The sequence below is a fragment of the Gracilinanus agilis genome, chromosome 2, assembly GCF_016433145.1.
Source record: "Gracilinanus agilis isolate LMUSP501 chromosome 2, AgileGrace, whole genome shotgun sequence".
NCBI lineage: Eukaryota > Metazoa > Chordata > Mammalia > Didelphimorphia > Didelphidae > Gracilinanus > Gracilinanus agilis.
Window position 1 is genome coordinate 267,002,689 of NC_058131.1, and position 25,249 is coordinate 267,027,937.

At 43.3% G+C, this 25,249-nt stretch overlaps 2 protein-coding genes across 5 annotated transcripts in view; one reads left to right on the plus strand and one right to left on the minus strand.

Annotated features, from left to right (window-relative positions):
* Positions 1 to 3,418, plus strand: part of TCEA2 (transcription elongation factor A2) — a 35,676-nt gene extending 32,258 nt beyond the window's left edge. Inside the window, exons 9-10 of one of the 2 annotated variants that reach the window (XM_044663905.1) lie at positions 1,588 to 1,659; positions 3,083 to 3,418. In XM_044663905.1, coding sequence (XP_044519840.1) covers positions 1,588 to 1,659; positions 3,083 to 3,091 — 81 coding nt within the window. In that variant the 3' untranslated portion in view covers positions 3,092 to 3,418. Of the gene's footprint in view, positions 1 to 1,587; positions 1,660 to 3,082 lie in introns of those variants that run through there. The other variant, XM_044663904.1, reaches the window with a different exon arrangement.
* RGS19 (regulator of G protein signaling 19) lies at positions 48 to 23,910 on the minus strand. 3 transcript variants are annotated; one of them, XR_006505458.1, is made up of 7 exons: positions 23,773 to 23,910; positions 13,593 to 13,694; positions 13,264 to 13,385; positions 12,496 to 12,570; positions 12,007 to 12,241; positions 10,880 to 11,457; positions 48 to 460 (listed from the first exon to the last, which is right to left on the minus strand). XR_006505458.1 is itself a non-coding variant. In XM_044663906.1 (6 exons), the coding sequence occupies exons 2-6, from the start codon at positions 13,620 to 13,622 to the stop codon at positions 11,269 to 11,271; spliced, it is 651 nt and encodes a 216-aa protein (XP_044519841.1). In that variant the 5' UTR covers positions 13,623 to 13,694; positions 23,773 to 23,910; the 3' UTR covers positions 9,005 to 11,268. The 3 variants fall into 3 exon arrangements, 1 of the variants encoding a protein (XP_044519841.1); XM_044663906.1 differs by lacking the exon at positions 48 to 460 and having other exon boundaries at positions 9,005 to 11,457; XR_006505459.1 differs by lacking the exons at positions 13,593 to 13,694; positions 23,773 to 23,910 and having other exon boundaries at positions 13,264 to 13,477.
* Between the last annotated feature and the right edge of the window lie 1,339 nt (positions 23,911 to 25,249).

Genomic DNA, 25,249 nt, shown 5'->3' on the forward strand with positions numbered 1-25,249 from the left:
AGATGTTGGGAGGCCCTTGAAAGCACAAAGGTAAGAGACAAGAGTGTCAGGGCAGCAGCTAAGGGAGAGAAGTAAGATGTAAGCGTGTATCAGGCAGCACGGAAACTAAGATGTCAGTGTTTGTACAGATATTTCGAGGACTGGGCAGGAACTTACAGATTCACTCTCCCTCCTTCCCAAGACAGTCTTTTCCTGTCTGTCATTTATGCTTAGGAAATTAACATTTTTTTCCCTTTGCCCCAGAGGATTCAGACAGCTTTATTAGCAGTCACTAGGTTGCTTTGGTTTATGATACATTGGAATAATTGGTTGCTTATGGGACTCAGTGTTTGAGTGAGAATACTAAATTTACTTATTACCTTGTTTTTTTTTTCAGCAAGAAGCTTGACTCATGTGGGTAAAGGAAGGTACAAGGGCCAAAGAGGGAGAAATTTAGGGGTCTCTATCCATCTTCTGATTCCTAAATTGGAAAGAAATGGCAGACAATTTGTTCAAATGAATCTTTGTCATAAAAAAATGCAGATTGTTAATTCTTTTCACTCAATGAAATGGGAATTTGAGGATGCGTCGAATACTGGAGCATGCCTCCCAGTTTACTATTCTCTACATTCATTGCAGTTCAGATTTAGATTTTAGAATTTGGGGCTATCAAGCATGAATTTCCCATCATCTGGAGGATTTACTGCTAGAAATTCCCATGAAGAGCTTTTCAGGACTGAAGTTGGCAGTTAGACCAGCCTGATCATAATTCCAAACATCTCTAGTGTACAGAATATTTACCATCTCCTTTTCTTTTGCTCTCCCAGAGCTCCAGATGATGAAATAAGCACAAGCTTATTCTGTACTACTTGCTCTCATATATCATGACTTTTTCAAAGACAGGATGAGTGTTTGGTTTAGCCGAACTTTTCTGTCCTGGAAAGCCTCAATCTCAATAGAAACTAAGCTCCCCCTCTTCCCCCAATAGAATGGGAATAGAGGATCAGATGAGATCTGTCTCTGAGCTTAAGGTGGGGTAGGTCAAAAGGGGATTGGTACCCAGGGATAAACTGTTGTTTTTTCTAGTAGTTATCATAAATATCTTGATTTATAGATCATTTTTCTTCCAGAAGAGCAAAGTACTTTGCATAAATTATCTCTGTGATCCTTTCAACCTTCTTGTGAGGTGGGAAAAGGCAGGGATCTGCAGTACATTTTACAGTGGGGACTTGGGCAGAGAGATGTCAAGCAACTTGCCCAGGGTAACACAGCAAGCCAGTGGCACAACCAGAACTAGAAATCCAGTTTCCTTTAATTCATCTCCCCCTTTTATCATAGCTATGAGTTTTCTGTCTCATGTTAGGTGGGAAGGAGGGTGGAAGTGGTTCTGTCTGCTAATATATTAACTGTTAAAATTAAAGTGAAGCTTTTTAATAAATTAATAGTTTTCACGTGACCTCCAGTAAAAGTGTATAAATATGACTGGTATTTTGTCCACTGGTGCTCTGCCAGCCTGAAGGGCTTCACAATGATGATCTTGGGGAAGCATTGCATATATGAGTTGGGAGCACGTTGTGATTCTCCTTCCTTTTCTCTCCCTTCCCATAGGTTCAGACTCGAAGCTCTGATGAGCCTATGACCACCTTTGTTGTCTGCAATGAATGCGGAAACCGTTGGAAGGTAGGGCACATCACCTCATGTACTGAGAGTGTCCTGGGGGTCTCGGGGACAGGAGGATAATCACCTCCACCTTCCCTCACACAAGATCTCACTATAGTGTGGCTGGACTTTGTGCCAAGATCTGATTGACTTAGTCTCCATTGCAGCTCAGCACTCCCAGCTGAGGTTTCCCCAGGGATAGGGATTGCAGACATGTGTCCCCGTGCCTTTTTCACTGAGGATGGGTAGAGGTCAGTTTCCCAGATAGGAAGAGGTCCATTTATGTAGAGCCTCTTGTCTCACACATCTGGATTACTTCATATAAGAGTATTTTTTAAAAATAACTTTTTATTGGTATCTTTTGTTTTAGTATCACTTAAATTTCCCCTTGTTTTCATACTAGCATTTGTGCTAAAGTGGCATATCTGGGCTACAAAAGATGTTTTGGTCTCTTTTGTCTGTATAGCTGGGACAATGGGGGAGAATATGGGAGAGCCGCTAAGATTGGGAGTCCCCAAGAACCTGGCCCTCAAGGTCAGACCTCCTGGCTGCTGGCCACCCTTTCCCTACAGCTTGGACTCTCAGCTTCACAAAGTCTAATGAGGACATCTTTATGCTCCTGTGAGACCCTCTCTTGCCATATACATGTGTACATACAGACACATATACATACATACATAATATGCATGGATAGATATCTAGTGGGAGACATTTTGTTTCCTGGGCTGGATTAGATCCTTATAGCCATTCTTCCTAAAACCATATGGTTAAAAACCAGAAACTATTTCTTCTAGTGTCATACTTAGTGGCCATGTTCATGTGTTGACATAGACATATCCACAGCCTTTTTTTCTTGTTCCTTTCTGTATGTATTTATGTAAGCATCTCCAGGAAGTAGGCTTGGCTACACTTGCAAGTACTCTTTTACTCATTGTCTTCCATAAGTTAGAGACCCTTAGTTGAAATGCCTTATTTCCTTTTTCTCTCCCTATTGTTACCCAAATCTTGTCTTCCTTCTACTACCAGCCAGGTTGGTGTGCATTTGCAGTGTGGCTGTCATAGCTAACTTTCTAGAAAACGAGTGGGAATTTTACATTTGTGACTAGGGCTGCTCATTCCTGAATGGCAAGGACTCTCTCTCTCTCTCTTTTTTTTTCTTCCCTTTCTTTTTACTTTTGGCCAGTCACCTTGGTCAACTTAAGGTTTGATTTGGGATTGATTAGTTTGCCTCTTTTCCCAGCAGTTTCAGTAGTTTCTCTTTATGGGATGGAGCCCCTAATCAGGGGGTCATTTGTGGCACTCCTTATGCTGGAGCACTCATGGCCCAGACTGTTCCATGTAACCCAGAAAAGTGCGAAGCTTCCCTTAGGTTTGGGCCTGGTTATTCTGGCTACTGGGGAGACTCTGGGTGGGATGGCACTGACATTTTCTTAATTTCTTACAGTTCTGTTGAGACTTTGCAGAACAGGACAGCAACCACTGAGCCAGGATGGGTCCACCCTCATGTTCTCCAGCTTCTAAAGCAGTTCTGTGCTGTCTTCCCCAAGTTTCCTTTGTCACGAACACATTCATGAGCAGAACACTGCTGTGCTGAAGGCCTAACCTCGATCTCCACGTATGCTCCATTGAAATCCATCAGCTGTTAGGGGCCCCTGGAGGGTGGGCAGAGAGCCTGTCTACACAGCCTGGCCATTTCAATGGTCTCATTCCAGTATGTATCATTATTTGTTTGTTTTCTTCCAAGTAATAATAAACATTTTCTTTTTGTCACTTTCTGCCATCACTTTGCCCTTTTGCAGTTTCTTGGTGTGTCTGAGTCCTTGATGCCAGGAATTTATATAGCACCTCCTCTGGAGCGCAGTGTATACTGTAGTCAGGGCATGCCAGGTTACCTATTTCTAAGTCTTGGAAGGGCTGTCACTAGGCTTGTTGCCCCAGTTATACACCACATCCCAGCAAGCTTTGGGCTTAATTCTTGTTAGTGCAGAAAAGATTGAATTCCTAAAGCTCTCAGTCCAACAGAATGAATGTGAACTACAATCTGGACAGGAGGCTTAGATTCAAGGAGTCTTATTCTGGGATCCAAGAAGAGATTCTGTTGGTTCCTTTTATGAATTCTCTTTGGACAGACCAATTTGGCAGCTGCTCTGGACACTTGTCTTTGCCTTTCTGCCCATGTGAGAACCCATGTACCTTGGAGGCCATTGTGCACAGGGGAACCTGGGGGATGAGTTTTCTGCTGCTGCTCTGCCCCAGAACTAACTTGTAACATGGGAGTTTCAAGTATTAGGAATTTTATTTTCCCATCTGCCCCTTTCCTCTGGGTAGTGAGGGACTGGCATTTGGGCAGGTGGGGCGGGGAGAGAAAGACAGAGATAAATGTATTGTTTCATTTTCCTTTTGGATTTTCTGTTGTAGAGTTTAGTTTGGAGATGCTGTATTGGTGGGACTCCTGATAAGTGAGTCTTCCTCACTCAGTGAGGAAGTTGGGGGAGGTTGTTGATAACAAAATCAGTTGGATATCCTCATTGACAGGGACAGATAGAAGGTGTAAAGATTTCTTGAGGAAGCATTTTGTTATTCCTCTGGTACGGGAGGGGTTTGTTATTGTTCAGTTATATCCAACTCTTTGTGATCCCGATTAGGTTTTCTTGGCAAAGATAGTGTACTGATTTGCTATTTCCTCCTCCACTTCAATTTATAGGTGAGGAAATTGATACAAATAGGATGAAGTGACTTGCCCAGGGTCACACAGTAAGTGCCTGAGGTAGGACTTGAACTCAGGAAGATAAATCTTCCTGACTTCAGTCCTGGCCTTCTATCCATCGCGCCACGTAGCGGTTATCAGAGCTGTGTTCTGAGCAGTGCAAATCATGGTGGCCTGCAATCCACAGTTCCAAGATTTTTCAGGAGAAGCAACATAAAAGGAAAACAGACATGCGGGATTCTCAGAACCTCCACCAATGTGTTAGGAATTAGACTGTTCTGGGCAGTCTTTGCCTCTGCAACAGTGAGACCACCCGCTCTGTGAGAAAGTTGACATCTCTGCTACTCTTCTAACAACAGGAGGCCCCAAAGCTGTTGTCCAAGACAGATAGGCAGAAGAGCAGTAGCATATGGTGCTACAAAAGGACCTGGTCATGCTAGCCCTAACATGAGCTGCCAGTGATGGGCTTCTTCCTGACCCACTTTGCAGAGCCCTCAGGAAGCCCAATTTCTTCCTGAGAATTTGCTGGGCCAGACACAAGAGTATAATACTTTATGGGCTGGGGTAGAATCTTGCAAAGAATGTGGTAATTAGAACATTCAGGTCCTCATGAAAATTATTGTTCAGTTTAATTCAAGACCATCTCAGAAATAGCAACCAGGTTCCTTAAGAAAACACATGTCTTTAAATAATATGAGGAAGTTGGTACTGAAAGAGCAAGCTAGCATAGGTTTTGCTACCACAGGATGCAGAGGAAGCAGACTGTGTGCCAATTCTCAAACCTGGAGGAGCCCTGGCAGAGAGGGAGCCATAGAAAGGATGAGATGAGAACAAGAGATACACATGGCTATCCAAGTATTTCTGAATGAAGTCCATATTTCTCCTGGAGAACTTTAGGTTCTTACTGTTGGCACTTGACTTCAGAAAACTAGGGAGCAACTCTTTTACAATGCAGTACCCACATTCCCTTTGCTTAGTGCTATATTGGCTTCAGAGCTAGAGGTATATGAGAATTTAGGCCTCATGTTAACCTGTTGGCCAATTCCTGATTTAGGAACAAAGGGAATGCTTGGTTTCAGTTATATTGAAAAGTAACATCTTTTTTTATTTTTCCAATGGTGAAATATCTACATGTAGATTGTCTAAGTTTCTTGCTTCTTCTCTTCCTTCTTTAGTTTGCTTTTGGATCACAGCATTGCTCCAGAATTCAATCAATGAGCAGATTGGAAGAGGGAAAGAGACAGGAGATCTAATATATTCACAGGAAGGTTGAGAGATGGAGTCAGCCTCAGTCTCAGTGAAGTTTGTGATTCTCTAGGATTCTTTTCTTTGTTCAGCCTTCATACCATTACAGATTGCAGAGTATATGCCACGTCTTGTTTCCTGCCAGGACATCCTGGAAGCATCTCTTGGTTGGGAAAGTAGGGTTGTCTCAAATGGATAGGGCTTATTTGGACAGGGCATTTCCCCAGGGCCCTCAAAGTTGCTCACGTTGTTAGCATCCCAGATGATACCTGGAAATTGTGGCAGAATCCAGGGGCAACTCTTTGTTTTTTAACTTGCCCAGGGCTGAGAAGGCTGCTGCCCTTCTTCTGACATAGGACACGTAAGCTCTGGTCCTAGAGGAACCATTAATATGAGGAAATGTCTGGAGTCTCAGCCATTGTGTCAGGCAGGAAATTGGACTAGAGCTGGCATTTTCCAGCAGATGTTTTATCCCCAGCAGTTTAGAGCTGGGAGGAAGTGGTTTGTGAGCCTGTTACAAATAGCCTGGCCTTCAATGTGCAATATGTATATTTGCACACCTATGGATGTATATGTATACATACATACACATGGGAGAGAGAGATAGATCAGAGATATCAGAAAGAGATCAGAGAGAGAGAGAGATCAGAGAGAGAGGAGCTTTAATGGTGGTGGGAAAAAAAATCAGATAATCACTTTGGGATTGCATGGAAGTTTTATCAAAACCCAGGAGTTCCCAAGCTATGGATCTCTTGGGCCCAGGTTTTAGAGTTTTTGTTCTTTCTGAGTCCTTTTGCCACCAGAGGTCTGACTGTGCTTTTCAGGCTGAACTATAGGTAAGGCACATAAAAGGTTGTGGAGATTCCCAGTCAGAATGAGTTCAGTTCAGGTTCTTACAGGCATCCCTGTTATGGTTTTTTCTCACCAATGTGCCTTGGAGGAAGCTAGTCCATCTTACCTTAGGCAGTAGAATGGAAGGTCATTGCCATAATCTCCTTGGGTCTCTTTTAGCCCAAGGAGTAAGGGTCATCTTCTGACACCAAACTCTATGAGAAACGTTAGGTTTTGGCCATTTCATCCGTGATGAGATTAACAAATTTTTGCTCCATATCAAGTACAGTATTGAGTAGGTGGCTCATCAGATGTGACTGGCTTTTTTTTCTGGAAATTCTTTGCTTTAGCAGTGGAGGTTCAGCTGTCCTAAAATGGTATGGGCTACAATGAGCTCCCCACGTCACTGGAGATCTTTAAGTCGAAGCTAGATCCTTACTTGTTGAAGATATTGTAGATGGAATTCATACTTGAGATAGCAGTCAACCACCTCTCAGATCTTCTCTAGCTCTGAGATTCTTCAGTCCTAAACCTAATATAAATTTTTTTTGAGATAACTTCACGAAATTCCATTACAGGGCTTTGATTCCTCCTTGTGGCATGGAAATGACTGAGATCTCATGACTGTGCCCTAAGGGCTCAAGCTCTAGTACTAATAAAAGCTTTGAGTACAGGTCTGGAGACAGACCATCTGTTGTTCCAGTACCAGAACCCATCAAAGTTTAGAGAGGCTTATCACCAGAGAATTGGCCAGTGAGTTGATGTTTTTCCTCATAACAACTGGCAATTCACAAAGGCTATTTATTAATGGTAGCACTGAATCATAATAGAAAGAGTCTTGAGTTTGGAGTCAAAGGCCCTTAGTCTAAATCTTGGCTTTTACGTTTACTTTGTGTGGGACATTGGACAAGTCCTTTTACTTCTCTGGCCCTGTTTAGTCATCTGTAAAATGAGATGTCTGAACTAAATGATCTCTAAGGTCTCTTCTAGCTCTCCATCTATGATTCTATTTTCCACTAAGGCAGTGATGGCAAACCTTTTAGAGACAGAGTGCTGGTCCAGATCTAGCCCCAAGATCCTGTGCCCTGTCCTCCCCCCCCCCCCCTACGCTACACAGGGGAGAGAGCAAGTGCTCTTATTGGGCTGCTGGGCAGAGGGGTGGGGGACATGAAAAAATGTCAGGCACTGTGGAGAGGGGGAAGGGAGCTGCTCTGCACCAAGTCCTTCTGCCTTTTTAGTAACAGAACTCTGGGGATAGGGGGTGGGAGGGAAGGCAGCGGTGTGCCCACAGAGATCACTGTGTTCCATAGGTTTGCCATCACTGCACTAAGGAATTGAGATTATCGGAGTGAATGGAGGGAGCGGACATGTTGATGACATCATAGGTTCCTGAAATATTGTCTCTAAGCTCCCAGGTTCCTGAAAGGATGCCCTAACTAGAATGAGGTGCTTTTAAAAGCATTTTTGCACTTAGATTAGCAGATAGTAGGCATTAATTGTTTTTAAACGCTTACCTTCTGTCCAAGTAACAACTCTTAAGATAGAAGGGCAAGGGCCAGATAACTGGGGTTAAGTGACTTCCCCAGGGTCATACAGCTAAGAAGTATGTGAGGCCAGATTTGAACCAAGGACTTCCTGTCACCAGGCCTGGCTCTTATCCACTGAGCCACCTAACTTCCTGTAGGCTTAAAGTGGACATTCCCCAAAACCCTCTGAAGACATCTCAGATAATATTTGTAAAGCGCTTAGCATAGCAACTGGCACATAGCAGGTGCAATATGTTAGCAATTATTGAGTTGAAACTTTGGTTCCACTAATATTGATGAAAGAAAGGTGACACCCTTGTTCTTCCCCCTTCTCCCCACTCCCAGCTGGTCAGCACAGCTGAACGAGTCTCATTCATACAGTTGGGGTACCATTTAAGGGTCTTTAGGGAGGCAGAACTGATAGAAGAAAACTTCCTGCAACTAAGAATATCTAAAGCTTTGAATGGAGAAAAGCCCTGCTTTAGGACATCTGGACAGAAGCATGTCTGCTCTTTGGGGCTTGGCTTTGCTTTCTGTACATGACTGCTCTGGATCCGTCCACCCTGAATGTCTTCTGTATTATTACAGCTAACCAGGCAGATCCTCCCAGTGCTAAGGTGCTTCTCAGCCAATGAAAGATCCTAGTAAGATCTCTGGCCTGTCTGTGTGGACCTGGGACTATTATAGTAAAAGAAAATATAAGCTCGCTTCATCCTGGACCTTCTCTTGGCTTGGGGCTACTCTATGTCTAACCTTGATAGATGGGAGCCTCTCCCTTGGGAAAAGGTGTCTCTAAGCTGTGGATGACCTGACATGATAGATGAGGACCAGCAGCAGCAGCCCTTTCCCATAGGACTGAGGTAAGCAACCAGGTTAGAGGACTGGAAGGCCTGCCCCCTGGTGGTAGGCAGAGATGGTGTTAGGAAAGATGGTAGCTAGAGAGGTCCTAACCCAAAGGGCTTCTGTATTTGCTTGTCTCCTGTCCTCCCCACTGCCCTGCCTCCCACTCCCTCCCCTGTAAACCCACCAAAGGGGAAAGAAAGAGAAGCTATTTCTGTTTTTGTTTAAAAAATATTTTCAATAAAAAGAACATTCTAAGTTTGGGGGTGATAAATATTAAAACCATGTCCCCCCTCCCCCGCCACCCCTAAAACATACAGGAAAGACTATAGTTTTCACAGCCTGGCAGACTTAGAAATGATATGAAAATACAAAATAAACTTGAGAGACCAGTAATTTTCTAGGGCTTGAGTAGGGTATCAGTGGTTTCTTCCTGGAATGGCTGGCACAGGGGTAGAAGGTTGGGAATGTAGACAGACAGCCTGAGTTTGAGTAAATGGTTTTTACCTTACAAAAATATATCCCTAGGTAGAATATATTTCCCACCAAAGAATTTCTTCAGTGACTTGGCTTCCTCCCCTGCAAATCTGGGAAAAGGGGGGAGCCTAGTATATTCGTTTATAAATTAATGGCCCCATGGTCTCTTTCCTTACAGGCACCCCCCCCCCAAAAAAAAAAGGTCTGCTCAAGTTGTGACCTCAAGTAGCTTCCCCAATTGGAGCTTTCAGGGTCTATGAGGATCAGGCTCAGAGCTCCAGAGAGGGATCTTCAGAGGCCTAGGTTCATCTGGCTCAAGGGTTGAATTTCTATCTGGTGGCCTCTGAGAATTTGGCACAGGACTCTAGGCTGGCTGGGATTGGAAGGGGGGAGTAAAAAGTGGGCAATAGCCTGGCTTCTAGCCCTCTTCTTATGAGCCAGGTGTGAGAGGCTACCCATGTGCAGTAAAGGGGTTCAGGGAAGGAGTTTGGGGTCATAGAAAAGGGGGGGTAGGGGTGGGGATGGGAAATCAAGGAGCCTGACTGGGAGGCTACTGGGAGAGTGGGGGAAGGGATGCCAAAGCATTTACCCAAAAATGGTTAGTTAGAACTCCCCTGTCCCAGCTGACTAGCATGAGAAAGAAAGACTTCTCAGCTGAGGACTTGGGCAGAGCCTCTATTACAGGATCATTCTTCCCCCTACACTCCTCCCCCTTAACAATTTTTCCCTGCCTCCCCAGGGCACACTTTTTTTTTTTTTTTAAACCCAGGGCTTTAAAGAGGACAGATGGGAGGAAGCAGGGAATGGGGACAGACAGTTCCTGTCACTTGGGCATGGCAGGATCTCAAAGCCACAAGAAATTACCAATAGGAAACTGAGGTGTGTGTGTGTGTGTATGTGTGGGATACTGTCTTGAGGACCTTTCTAAGTGGGGGAAGACACAACCCTAGCTTGAGTACATGTCTGTCGTACCTACTTCCTACCAGAATCCTGTTGCTCTAGGGATGGAGGTGGCTGTTGGGTAGTATTATGGACTTGCTCCTTCTTTCTTTTCTTTCTTTTTAAATTCTACTGTAACATGTGGGTATGGAGAGGGAAAGAGGGAGAGGATTTTAGAGCTCCATCCCCCCACATCCCCCAGTTCAGTGTCGCTATCAGCATGGAGCTGGCCTCGGCAAGTGCTTTGTAAACTTGACACTTCTTTATACAGAGACTTGGAAAAAAAATAATACTAAACCTTCCCTTCTTGGGGGGGAGGTTGATGGCCAGAAGATAGGACTAGAGGAGGGAGCATAAAGTGACCATTTAAAAAAGAAAAGCAGCAGATTCTTCTGAGCAGGGCTGGCCTTTTGCCCCACAACACCCTCCACTTCCCCACTCTGCCATGAATACCCAGTTCTCCTGAGAGTCCTGTGGATCCCTACTTGAGGGGGTTCAGTAGTAAAAGAGGCATTGTGGTGGTGTGGAAAGAGCACTGGACTTGGAGTCAGAAGACCTAGGTTCGAGTCTCTGCTCTGCCGCTTATTAACCATGTAACCCTGGCCAAGTCATATAACCTCTTTGAAAGCCTCAGTTTCCTGATCTGTAAAATGGAGAAAATACTTGCAATACCTACCTCTCAGGGTTGTTGTGAGGAAAGCACTTTTGTAAACCAGGTAGCGCTATAGAAATGGGAGCTATTATTAACAAAGTCAGGCCTGAGGTTGTGAAGATAAGTTGGTCCAACACTGTAGTACAGGTAGTGGGCAGTGACCTCAGGGGCCAGAGGACAATTCTGTGTGAAAAACTTCAGGTTTCTCTAAAAGTGGGGGCATAGGTACAATATGTCCCCTTGGTCCCGTTTTCCAAAGTGGCCAGATCTTGTCCCTCTAGATGTCGCAGAACTAAGAGTCTAGGCTGCCCCCTTGGTCCCATTTTCCAAAGTAGCCAGATCTTGTCACTCTAGGTGGCGTAGAATTAAGAGTCTAGGCTGCCCCCTTTCTTTCTGGGGGGAGGGAGGCTGTCCTAGGACTCAGAGGAGGACCTTGAGGTGCTGAGGAGCAGGGCTTTGTAGAAGGCAGAGTTCAGGAAGCGAGGGTAGGAGTCCCTATGCATGAGGGTGTAGATCTGTAGCTGGGCATCATCAAACGTATGGGATGATGGCTCTTGCATCTTTTTGTTGATGACTTCCCGTACCCTGGAGTCCAGACTCACCTGAGTATGAGGATTATAGGTGAGCATGCACTTCTGGTACCTCAAGGATTATCAGCCACAGGAGGGGGGTGGGTGGGTGGGGTTGGGGCATACCTTCCCCAGAGGCCAGCACACTGATGGCCCCATCTCCTCCCCTCCCTAGGGCAAAAGGCTGATCGGGCAGGGGTAGGGTTGCCTCTCCCAGGGATTCCAACCTTCCTGGCTTTTCTATATGCTCCCCCTGCCACCCTCCAACTGACTCCACACTGGCAAAAGGGAAGATGAATTCTGGACTCGTCACACCATGATGTCTCCCAGGGAACATGCCACACTGAAAAGGCATCTTCTAGATAATGACCCCATCACCCCAGCCCCTCTTTGGGGTATAAACACCATGCCAAGCATTAGTAGTGGTCTTAGCTCTGTCCTGGAATAGAGGATGGGCTTGGTGACTGCGGGGATGAGAAATAGGAATAGAAGGATGAGGGGATGAGGGAAGGACCCTGGGTTGGGGGGTGGGGCAGGGACACCAAAGTTATTGAGGACTTGTAGGGGGGCCCTAGTCCGCACCTCTTTGGGAGAGAGGATGGAAATATAGTCCTCGTAGATAAGCCGAGCCTTCTCATCGATGGCTTGCTTGTTGCCTTCTCCCTTGAGTTCCTCACAGGCCAGCCAGAAGAGCATGTTCTCCTCACTATATTCCGTACGAAGGAACTCCCGGAACACATTGCGGCCAGCAGGATTCTTCATTAGCTTGTCAAAAGACTTGGCCCAGCTCTGGACCTCCTCTTGGCTGGGCTTGGTGCTGCAAATGTTTAAGTCCACATGGAGGGGGGGATAGACATTTGTGAGGGTCTTGTCTGATCTTTATTCTCCCATCACCAGCTCTCTCCACTCCCCACGTTCTCCAAAGCTATTTTGCTTGGAAAACGCTGAAATTCCCCTCAGAGGCAAGGTCAAGCTTCCTGACTGCTGAAACTTGCTAACCCCTACTGTCAAGTCCCCCTGGGGAAAGAGCTTCCTCTTCCATGAGGGTGGGCATGGAATAGAGGGAATTACCAAGTTTCACAGTTGGGGATGGTCTCCAGTCTGGTCTCTCTAGAGGTTTTCCAAGCCCGTTGCCGCTCTTCATTCCTAATGGTGAAATTGAAAGGTAGTACCAGTATTTGGGATACCCACACAGACACACGGACACAGATGGATACCCCACTCTGCTTACACAGGGGCACATGGGCTGATGGGAAGCACATGGATTCTCACACACACATACACACACAGGAGCACACATGCATAGTGATGCCTGGACACATCCAAGACAAGCCGCCATTTTCTCAGGACTATGAGTTGGTCAAAGGTGAAGAGAAACTCTACTTCTCTATCTCAAATCTCCTCCTGGCCAGGAATGATGGCTCAAGAAGGGCTAGTTGGGTAACATGTAAAACTCCCAAGGTCCAGTGCTACTGAAGTCTATTTTATCTGCTTGCTTGGGTTATCAGCGAGGTGCATCAGAGGGGTGAGAGATGAGTAAGCGCCCTGGGGCCCAGCTGAGGATTATCCTTGGGGTTATCTGTTCCCAGCCTAGCATCAGAGCCTGCCCTGCTCCCCAGGAAGAGGGATGGCTGGGAGGGCTCCTAGCTTGTGAGTGTGAGCGTCACCATTCACACAATCTGTAAAGCAGCTACCCCATGGACATTTGATAGCACTTGCCTACGACATGGCAGGACAACCTATTCTCCATACTCATTAAAGGCTGGCCCTTGTGCACGTACACACACATAGACACACGTATACACCCATGCACACATATTTGTGTGCACAAACACATACCATGAACAGCTGCAGCAGCAGCACCAGCAGAAGCAGCAGGCATTGGGCCGGGAAGGAGCCAGAGGGGCCGGATCATTTCGGGACATAGAAGGGGGCCTGTCCGCCTCCTCAGGCCCTGTATGCTGAACAACAAGAGTAAGGAGGCCTGGGGCCCTGCCCCAAAGTATGGTTCCTCCCAATCCCAGGGTTGACCCTTCCCAATGTACAGGTTTTCCCAGACTAAGCAGTTTATCTTTCCCTTTTTCTCCTTACTCTCTGTATCCCAAGGGTATATATTGTACCCATTTTCCTGAAAAAGCAAACTGAGATCAAAGGTATTGTTCTCTCACCTGCTTCCCAGCCTCATCAGCTGTCGGCATGAATGGGCTGTGTTTGTCTCTGGTGCTCCTTCCACTATGGGTCCCAGCGCCCACACTCTTTGCTTAGACGTTCTGGGGAAAATAGAGAAGAGGCTTAGAATTGACCCTACTTGCTGAACCTTCCTCTGCAGAGGAGCCCTCTTGGAATAAGGACATTTGCCTCTCCTCCAACCATAGAATTTCCCCCTTCAACTTCTATTCTTTTTTCTTAAAGGGAAACGAACATGTTAGAGAAGGATCCCCTGCCTTCTTTATTAGAGCACATCTCAATCCTAGCTTGGACTTCCGACACTCAGCCAGGAATGGGATCAGCCTAGCTTCCCAGAGCTCAGGAGGAGGCACTCTGGACTCTGCTGTTATGATTATTCCATCTTTACCTCTTCCATTAGTCTGAATAATTCAGAGTGGGCTGGATTGGTCTTGTGGGAGAAGAAAGGGACCATGAATTCCCTGACCTCCTCTCTTCCCACTCATGACCGTTTTTTAGAAGTGACTTCTGGTTACTCAGCTCAGGCTCCTGACACATCCCTGATCCCTGAATAACAAATAGCTCTGAGTTGGGTCTCCAATGCCCTCTAAGTGCTGGGTCTCTGCATTTTTCCTTCTCCAGAAGCTAAGACAAAGTGAAAAGGCAAGGTACAAATAGAAAGCAAGATGTATGACTAGTGAAAAGAGAGAAGAGGGGGCAGTCAGAAGACTCAGTGTATAAAAGAGGTCCAGGGTTCAGATATGGTCTCAGACATTTCCTAGCTGTGTGACCCTTGGCAAGTCACTAAACCCCCATTGCCCAGCCCTTGCCACTCTTCTGCCTTGGAACCAATATGCAGGATTGATTCCAAGATGGAAGATAAGGGTTTCAAAGAATAGATGAGAAGTAGTAAGAAATTAGAATGCCTGCTTTATAGTGAGTATCAGATGAGATGACACATATGAAACACTTTAGCTATAAATGTCAACTTTTTTTTTCAGAAGAGCTCAGATAACTGAGGACAGTCACTGCAATTAGAGGTTTGACTAGAATCTGCTAATTGCAAATCAGAAGCACCTGACTAGCACTAGGAATCAGAAAAAGCTGAAATGCCCCAGAAAAAGGTGGGAAAACATTCAATTAAAAAGAACAATTTTTGCTCAGAATTCCTCCCAACACTCCCCTTCCTCTCTTCCCCAACCCCCCAAGCCTGAGGCTGTTGGGAAGAATAAGAAGCAGAAGCCACTTCAGAATAGGGTATCTTAGTTTCAGCAGGTAAGGAAAATCAAAGAAATGTTTTTGTGGGTCAAATATGAGCTGGTCTCATTAGTACAGGAAAAGGTGAGAAGGCTGGAGCAATGTCTGTCTGTCTACTCTTCAGTTTATTAGGAAGAATGGAAGGATTGAAGAAACACTTCAGGGGAAGAGCAAAAAGAAACCCGAGAGGCAGGGGGCAATCTTAACTGGTGTGAAGAGGGTGAAAGAATAGGACAGCGAAGGAAGGGAAGAAGGACCATGGAAGGAAGCTTTTCCCACAGAAAGGAAGAAGCAGCATTCAGTGTTTCATAGGATAGTGAAAGGGGCTGACCTATACTGGTCACAAGAAGAATAGATGAGTTGTAACAGTTGGCAACTCCTTCCTGACGGCCATCAAATTGGCCACAGGTCAGCCTGATAGAAATAATTGGAAAATGGCATGAACCATGGGACATTAAACTTACAGTAGGGACCTTAGAGATCATTTAGCTGAATGTCCTCATTTAGGAGTAAGAAATTTAAAGTCCCAGGTTACATTGCTTCTGAAAATAAAAGGGTATAAACATTGAATGTGAATCTGGTTCTTATGACCCTTCCTGAAACTATTCAAATCTGATAACTATTATCTACTTTTGGTGATTTGTGTAGAGGTGAATGATACTGACAGAAGGACCCTATAAAAAACACTCTGAGAGATTATCAGGTCCTGGGCAATAAGAGTTAGGGGCTGAGGTCACATTTTCATTACTGATGCAGGTCAAAGGTAAGAATTTCCCAAAAAAGGGAGATTTGGAAAGTGAGCAATTACTTCTTTAGATAATGTTGAAAAATGGGATTTACCTACAGCTAAACAAGGAACTCTTGGAGTCTGACTGCAAACCAAAGCATGCCATTTTTCACTTTATTTCCTTCAAAAGTTTTTTTTAATTGCATATGTGATATGTCTCCTTTCATGGCACAAGGAATATGGAAATATGTATTACATGACAGGACTGGTATAAACTATATCAGACTGTTTACTGCCCTGGGGAAAGGAGGATAAGAGAGGGAGGGAAAGAATCTGAATCACAAAATATCAGATAACAATTGTCATAAATTGTTTGTATGTGTATTGTAAAAAGAATTTTAAAAAGCTAAAAAAAAAAAGGGGGTGGTGGTGGATGGGATCTGGATTTTTGAATCAGTGTTTAAGAGATAAGAATGATTGCCAGGAATGGAGGATATCTAAAAAGGACTGGTAAACTAAGTATTTTCTTATATATCTGTTCAGGAGGGCTTTACACTGAAATCAGAGAGGTAGGGGGGGAAAACCCTCTTTACACGTATTTACCAAGCCAGATAACAACAATAACCACCTAAACACGTCAATCTTATTTCATCTTTCAACAACCCTGATGGTGGTGGGTGTTATTATTATCTCTTTTTTACAACTGGTAAACTGAGGCAAATAAGAGGTTAGGTGACTTGCCTAGAGTCACACCGCTAATGAGGCCAGATTTGAACTTAGGTCTTCCTAACACTGGTGGGCTATCCATTGCTCCAGATACCACAAATGCCATTTTACCTGCAGTTATAATGCAGGAGGAAAGGCCTGGTAATTGTGACAATATCACTTTAGAGCAAATGGCAATAAAATCCAGGCTTTAGATGGTGATACACAAAAAAATATGAGAACTAAACATGATGAACTAGAAATGATGACATCAGGGAGAGCTTTTCTTCTCTTTCCTTCTCTCCCATTTGCTCTGTAGGGTTTTAGACTTGCTGGTATGTGACTCAATGACTAGAAGAATATATCGATAAAAGTTTACTCCTTTAGTTCCAGAGGCTCTGGCTGGGTAAAGGTGAGGGGGCAGTAGCTTTCGACTTAAAAAAGGTGAGATTCTCTGTAGCAATTCATGAGTCTGAGGGGAGAAGGCCTGGTGGAGAACATCTGAATGCAGATCAGTGGTGAGGCTACATACTATGGGCTATTAGGCCAATAGGGGGATCTGGAGAATGAATTCCTGAGAGATGACCTGAAGACATGGAGGTAGGATAGAACTATAATGAGGGATTTCAACTATCTATTCTAGGCAATTCATTCAACAGGGATTAAGAATTGATTAAGGGGCAGCTGGGTAGCTCAGCGGATTGAGAACCAGGCTTAGAGACCAGGGAGTTCCTGGGTTCAAATCTGACCTCAGACACTTCCTAGCTGGGTGAGTCACTTGGGCAAGTGACTTGACCTGGGCAAGTGACATGACCCCCATTGCCTAGCTCTTACTGCTCTTCTGCCTTGGAACCAATGCACGGTATTAATTCTAAGATGGAAGATGAGGGTTAAAAAAATAAAAGAAAGGAGGAGGAAGGAGGGAAGCACAGAGGGCATTCTATGGGTAGGGTAGGTCAGCCAGTGAAGGAGACACAGGAGGAAGGGTTAGAGAAGTAGGATAAGCAGGAGCATGGGGAATCTTTGAAGTCAAGGCAGGGGGCAATGGTGAAGAAATCTGCAGAGATTTAATCTCTTTCTTTTTTCTCATCTAGCTACACTACTTTGGTTCTTATTTGACTGATTTTACTCCCTAACCTCCAGTCTGGTACCTTTTTCTCCCACCTGACCCCCACCTTTTTAGCTTTGGTTTGTATATTGTCTTTTTTACTTAGATCAAAAGCTCTCTGAGGGAAGGGATTATCTTTTTTCATATTTGTATCCCCAGTGCTTTGTATACTTCATGGCACAAAGTAGACACTTAATAAATATTTGTTGATGTAGGCAAAGGAGTAGACTAAAAAATAGATCATTGGTTTTGGTGATTCAGAGATCATTGGGAACTTTGGAGAGAAGTTCTTTTATTTATTGAATGGATATGTATGTGTGACAGAGGTTGGAAGTGGTTGAGGGGAGAATGTATTTGCATTAGTTTAAAGCTTTAGTTAAAAAAAGCTTAGCAGTAAAGAGTTTGGGGGAGGGAGGGAGGAAGAGAGAGAGAGAGAGAGAGGAGAAATGTAGCTGGACAGAGTAGAAGGGTCAATGGAAATTTTTTTCAGGACTGGGGAGACCATGTTTGAAAGCAGATGAGAGCAGGGGAGAGTAATGAATGTTGGAGGGGATGTGGCAAAATTGGGACATTAATGCATTGCTGGTAGAGCTGTGAATTGATCCAACCATTTTGGATGGCAATTTGGAACTATGCCCAAAGGGCTTTAAAAGACTATCTGCCTTTTGATCCAGCCATAGCACTGCTTAGTTTATACCCCAAAGAGATAATAAGGAAAAAGACTTGTACAAAAATATTTATAGCCATGCTCTTTGTGGTGGCAAAAAATTGGAAAATGAGGGAATGTCCTTCGATTGGGGAATAGCTAAACAAATTGTGGTATCTGTTGGTGATGGAATACTATTGTGCTCAAAGGAATAAAGAACTGGAGGAATTCCATGTGAACTGGAATGACCTCCAGGAATTGATGCAGAGTGAAAGGAGCAGAACCAGGAGAACATTATACACAGAGACAAATACATTGTGGTACAATTGAACATAACGGACTTCTCTACTAGCAGCAATGCAAGAATCCAGAGCAAGGCTGAGGGACTTATGAGAAAGAAAACTAGTCACATGCAGAGAAAGAACTGAGGGAGGAGAAACGCAGAAGAAAAACAACTGCTTGAACACATGGGCTGATGGAGATATTATTGGGGATGTAGATGCTAGGTGATAACTCTAGTCCAACTATCAATAATATGGAATTAGGGCTTAATCAATGATACATGTAAAACCCAGTGGAATTGTGCGTTGGCTATGGGGGTGGGGGAGCTTGAGGAGAGGGAAAGAACATGAAACATGTAAATATGGGAAAATATTCAAAATAAAAATAAAAAAAAACAAACCAAAAAATGCACAAAAAAACAAACAAAAAAAAGCAGATGAGAAAGGGCCATTGAAAAGGGAGAGACTAAAGATGGAAGAATGAGAGGGTTTGCCTAAGAACAAGAGTATATAAGTAGACATAAATGAGAAGTAGGAGTACTGCTTTCTTAAAGCCATGGAGGACATGGAATGGATGCTGATGCTGAAAAGTTTTAAGGAATGGAGGAGAATAGCTGAGGGAGTTCACATCAAATGGCCCCAATCTTCTCAATGATACAGGAGGCTAGGGTGGATCATCTGTGCTACATATAGGAAAGAGGGATACAATTTGGTGGAAGGAAAAGGAGGGAAGAAAACGTTTGCAACTGGCATGGAGAATGATATAAAGAATTGGTAAAATTAGAGTAGTTTTTCTGAGCAGCAGCCAGGCCTAGGTGGCCTTCTATAACATAAGTTTGTGATGGGAGAAGTCAGCTGAATTTTGGGATTGTCTCAAGTAATACTCAGCAACTATATTGGAGAAATCACCAGGTCTCAGAGATGGAGGGACCTTAGAGGCCATCTAGTTCAACTCATGCTAGAATAGGAATCCCCATTACAACAAGGTCCTTAACAAAGAGACCCTCTTATGGGTTCAATGATCAACTCCACATAGACTACCCCCAAATCTATATAGCCACCCCTTATTTCCTATGTACAGTCCTGCATTAACAACTGCCTGCTGGATATCTTTTCTAAATAGCTCATAGTAACCTCAAACTCAAAATGTCTGAAATGGAGTTCATTATTGTCTCCTAAATCCACTCTTTTTCCAAAATTCCTTATTTCTGCCATATTCTGGTCATCCAAATTTACTCTTCCCTTTCTCTTCTCCTCCTGCCCCCTGCCCAGTTAGCTGGGCAGCATCTTACACGTTTGCCTCCCCACTATTTCCCATTTGTTACCCTTGCCAGGATTATTTGAAATAGCCTCCTAATTGGTTTTGCATCCAGTTTCTTCCTCTCACCAATCTATCCTCCAAACAGCTGCCAAATGAACATTTTTTTTTAAACCCTTATACTTCGGTGTATTGTCTCATAGGTGGAAGATTGGTAAGGGTGGGCAATGGGGGTCAAGTGACTTGCCCAGGGTCACACAGCCGGGAAGTGGCTGAGGCCGGGTTTGAACCTAGGACCTCCCGTCTCTAGGCCCGACTCTCACTCCACTGAGCTACCCAGCTGCCCCCCAAATGAACATTTTTAAGCTACTGGTCTGACGATATGTTCCATGTGATAACTATTCAGATACTTCAGAATGGCTATCACATCCCTACAAGACTTCTTTCCTTCAGCCAAAAAGACCCTGGTTCCATCAACCAATGCTTGTACTTAATGATCTCCATTTCCTTCACCATTCTGGTCCCTTTCCTTTGGAAGGGTTCCTTTTTACAAATGTTCCTTCCCAAATGGGGTGCCAAGTTCTAAACACCATATTCCAAATGGGGTCTGACTGGAACAGTACTAACCTAGCCATGTGGAACAATACAGCACTAGATTTAGAGTCAGAAAACATGAGTTTTAGTCCCATCTCTGTTATTTATTAGCTAAGAGACAGTGGGCAAGTCATTTGGTCTGAGTCTCAGTTCTCTCATAAATAAAATTCATGGTTAGGCTGGATAATCTTTGAATTCTTTGAATTTAAAGTCTTTTCCAATTCTAGCAGACAACTCTAGACACTGGCCTTTCAGTGCATTCTGAGATTGCATTAACTTTTTTGGCCATCTCACTCTCTTAATTCATACAGCTTGAGGTTATCTAAAATCCTCAGATTTTTTTTTCCCCACAAATCTGTTGTCTAGACATGCTTTCCATATCCTGTAATTATGCAGTTGATTTTTTTAGCCCCAATGTAGGACTTTACATTCATTCCAATTATATTTTCTTATTAGATTTAGCCTATCATTCTAGCCAATCTTCTTTAAATCATGACTTAAAGCTCAAATCCCACATTATCTGTAGATATTATCTATGCCATCATGCAAATTAATGAGGAAAATACTGAACAGCACAGTGACCAGGACAAGATCCTTGGGGCTTTCTACTAGCAAACAAGTTGACATGGATCAATTTAGCACTAACTTTTCTTCAGGTCTGATGAATCAATCAGTGCTAACTTTCTCTAAATGTATTATCTATTCTATCACATTATTCTCCATCTTGCCCACAAGCCTTTCTCAAATACCTTACAGAAATCCAGGTATTTGGTATTTCTATGACAAATACTATGAAATACCAGGATAGTTAACTGTCAAAAGAGGAAATTAAGTTCATCAGCCATGACCAGCTTTTAATGAAGTGATTCTGACTCTTGGTGATCAATGTCCCCCTTTCTAAACATTTGAGCCATCTGTCTTGGAATTTTCCTGCAAGTTGAAGTCAAGGTATAAGGCCTATTGGAAGAATTTGCCCCACCCTTTTCCTATTTTTTTAAATGGTGACATCGGCCTATTCCAAATTCTAGAGAGTCACTCCAACTTTCTGTGTTTTTTGAAAGATCACTGATAAAAATTCAGCAATCAATCCTGGAAATTCATTCAGTGCCCTAGGTGCCTTTTGATTGTCCTTAGCATTCATTATCAGTCTGAACACATTCTGATTTTATCAATGCTGAACTCATTACAGGGTGATGCCACTCTTTTTGTATTAATCTTTACTTGTCCTTGTTTTAATAAGACTGAAAAATCATGGTGTAGGGCAGCTAGGCGGCTAGAGAGCCAGACCCGGAGATGAGAGATCCTGGGGTTCAAATTTGACCTCAGGAACTTTCTAGCTGTGTGACCCTGTGCAAGCCCAATTGCCTAGCCCTTATCACTCTGATATTTAATATCAATTCTAAGGCAGAAGATAAGGGTAATGGAAAAAAAATGGTCAGTGAACTTTCTATGCACTCATATTAGTCTTCTTAAACAACTTCCCCTTTTCTTCCTCACTGAAATTGTTAGTTGGTATCTCCAGAATTGCATTCTCAAGAGCTTTCTAGCCCTGATTACCATGGGAGCCTACTTATTCTTTCCCTAAAATCTTTGAAATTCATTGTCCCAAAATTTAGGGTACAATCAGACTATTCCAGTTTTTTCTTGTCTACAAAGAATTATTTCCTCCTGAGGTTAACATTTTTTTTTTTTTTAATTTTAGTGACTAGTTCTTCCTTATTGGTCAGAATTTGGTCCAGAATAGCAGTTCTACTACTTCTCTTCCACATTCTAAGTATGAAATTATCATTAAGGCATGTCAAGAATATTGCTTTTGGCAGAGAGAACAGCATGCTGAAGTGGAAAGATCATTGGAAGGGGATTTGGAAGACCTGGTTGAGATCCTGTGTCTGCTGCTTAGTGTGGGACTTTCTATTCAAGTCACTTGACATTTCTTTGGGGTTTGGTTTTCTCATCTGTAAAATGAGGGGAATTTATAAGATCCTTTTTAGCTCTAAATCTGATGTTCCTCTAAATCAGTGGTTCCCAAACTTTTTTGGCCTACTGCCCCCTTTCCAGAAAAAATATTACTTAGCCCTCTGGAAATTAATTAAAAAAAAAATTTTAATAGCAATTAATAGGAAAGATAAATGCACCTGTGGCCATCACTGCCCCACTGGATTGCTGCAGCACCCACCAGGGGGTGGTGGCGCCCACTTTGGGAATCACTGCTCTAAATCTTATGTCTGGAGAGCTGCCTCCCTTCCCTACAATCATGCCTCCAAGGAAGTTTTGAGATCTCTTTCCCCCAAATCTTTGGCCATTTTCTTCTCCTGGCTTAAGTCATCAGCTATATAATCCATGATACCACAGCATGCCACAATAATGCACCTGTTTCTCTCTCCAAGTTTAGCCTAAACCTAATTCTGAACAATTAGATGGTAAGGATTACTCAGGGTTGAGGATTCACAAATCTAGAACAGGGGAACAAGGTATTCTAGGGTAATAGAAAGAAAGAAGAAGGGAATAATTTCTGTAGTGTCTATGATGTGTCTGGCACTGTGCTAAGTACTTAGAGGAGAAACTCGTATAGATCTCAAAGGATGGAAAAAGTGTGGTGTGGAAGCAACACTGGAAATCAAGGTGACAGAGGAGCATTTCCTTTCCTTTGGCCCCCTCTTTAAAAAGTTTGCCCATCACTGGTCTAGGATAATGGACGACAGAGGAAAAAACAAAATTGCTCAACTCTCTATTCCACTCTAGTCAGATTACATCTAGAGTTTTGCTTTCAATCTAGTGCCCCAGTTTATGAAAGTCATTGATAAACTGGAGAGCATCCAGAGGAGAGCAGTCAGGATGGTGAAAGGCCTCAAGCCCATGTCACATGAAGATAAGTTGAAGGAATTGGGGACATTGAGCTTGGAGAAGAGAAGAAGGGCTAGAGAGATGAGAGCTTTATTGAAATACTTGAAGAGTTGTTATTTGGAAGTATTAACCTTATTCTGTTTGTAATGGATGGAAATGGCAAAGAAGCAAATTTAGGTTTGATGTCAGGAGAAAGCATCCTAACAATAAAAGGTATTCAAAAGTGGAATGGGCTGCTTTGGGAAGGGGTAGGATTTCCCCTCCATGGAGGTCTACAATTGAAAGCTACTTGTTAGGAATGTCAGAGTGGGAATTCCTTTTGGGTGTGGGTTGGATTGACTGGTAACTGAGGTGCTTTCCAACTCTCAAATTCTGTGATAATTCCTATTTTACTTCTGTTTTCTCTGCCAGTGAGAATGATCTTCATATCAGGAAGAAAAATGATGACTTAGTGAATTGATATTGAAATGAAGAAATAGGAAGAGAGTACCAATCTGACCTCTATGAATTCAACTCATCAGATCCAGATGAAAGAGACTGCTGAGCCCCTCAAAAAGGACTTGAAAGGTGGCAGTGCTATTGCTGGATAAGAAACAGGCATGTTTCTAGTGTCTCACTCTTTCCTTTTTAAAGGTTAAAAAAAGAAAAAAACAAAGAAAATGCCTTTGATCATCATTTCTAGAATTTTGCCATGAATAAAACTCATATCCATAGTCCTATCATTTGAAAAATCTTACATTTTTGGAAAACTGAAATACTTACCTGTTTCTTGTCCTGCTGCACCGTAACTGGTACTCCTAATAATTTTCATCCAGAACGCGTTCTTGCCAGATGGACCTTATTTTTCTTTCTGATAGGGTTACTAGGCTGGCAGGTCAGAAGAATGCCATATTATATCTGGATTTTAGCAAGACATTTGATGAAGTCCTTCATCCTATTCTTGTAGACAAGAGGGAGAGATGAAGATTTGGGGATGTTACAATTAAATATCCAGACCCCCTCTCCTTGCCCCTCCACTAAAGTAGTGATTAATGTTTGATGTTACAGACTCTTGATCCAAAAAGATCTCAACAGATTAGAGCATCAAAATGAATCTAATAAGGCAAAATTTAATAGGGACAAGGGTAAGTGTTAAGTTTACGTTTATATTTGTAAACATTTCAACCTAAGTTAAAAAAAAATCAACACAGGTTAGGGGCAATGTGGACCAACAAGAGTTCAAGTGAAAAAGATCTGGGGTCTTTGTGGCCTGCAAGCTCAATATAAATTAAGAGTGACATGCTAGCCAACCAGTGCCAAGAACGAGAGAAATGACAGTCTTGTAATCTGATTTGGACAGAATCTGGGTACCACATATTGGAAAAAAAGGACATTATTAGCAAGCTGAATTGGATCGATTAGGATGACAAGAAGGCTAGAGACCATGCCATATAAGGAATGACTGAAGGAAGTGGGAGTGTTTTGCTTTGAGAGAAGATTTCAGATGGAGCATAATTGCTGTCTTCCAAGTAGTTGAAGAGCTCGTGAGAATGAAGTGTTAAATTTGTGCTGCTTGGTCAGAACTTAGAAGCACTAAGCAGAAGCTGTTGGGAGGCAGGATTCAGGCTAATATAATGAAGTACAGATCTGTCCAAAAGTGGAACTGGCTGCCTTGAGAGGTAGTGAGCTCATGGTTACTGAAAGTGTACATATAATAATCAGGACTAGTTTTGCTGTCTTTGTTTTTTTCTACATACTTTTAACGTCTGGGGCAGTTTTTAACATGGAAAGAGGTTGCCCAAAGTCCTCAAGCCTGCCTCTCCTTCTCTCCCAACCCTAAACCCTTTTTGTCACCTTCCAGATATAGTATCAGCTTAGAGCCCTGGGGGGAGGGACCTTGAAGGACTTCCTTCTCTGCTCTTGCCAAATCCTATTGTTTTCTGGGTCTCAGAGGAGGTTTTTTTTTTTTTTTTTGGTAACTGGGACTCTTAAGCTCATATGAGTGTTCATATGGATAGACTTTATTCAAGAGGACCACTGCCAACTCGGGGCACCAACAGAATCTGAGAATGGGATTGTTGGGCTGCTGCTACAGAGGATCTCTTCATGGGGAGAGGTCACCTCCCTCAGGAAGACTTCCCAGATGCACAGAGAAGATTCTGCAGGCTGACTGCTGATCTGACAAGTCCCAACCAATATTCCATGGTTGTTAGTATTTGATAAATATAGATAATAAAATACACCTTATGTTGCCACCCTT

Excerpts from the sequence above, each read along its gene's own strand:
- RGS19 (XM_044663906.1), bottom strand. The coding sequence starts at position 13,622 with ATGCCGACAGCTGATGAGGCTGGGAAGCAG. Across the intron at positions 12,571-13,263 it reads TGCTGCTGCAGCTGTTCATG|GAATGAAGAGCGGCAACGGG; the intron begins GTATGTGTTTGT and ends TTTCACCATTAG. Across the intron at positions 12,242-12,495 it reads ATCCCCAACTGTGAAACTTG|CACCAAGCCCAGCCAAGAGG; the intron begins GTAATTCCCTCT and ends AAACATTTGCAG.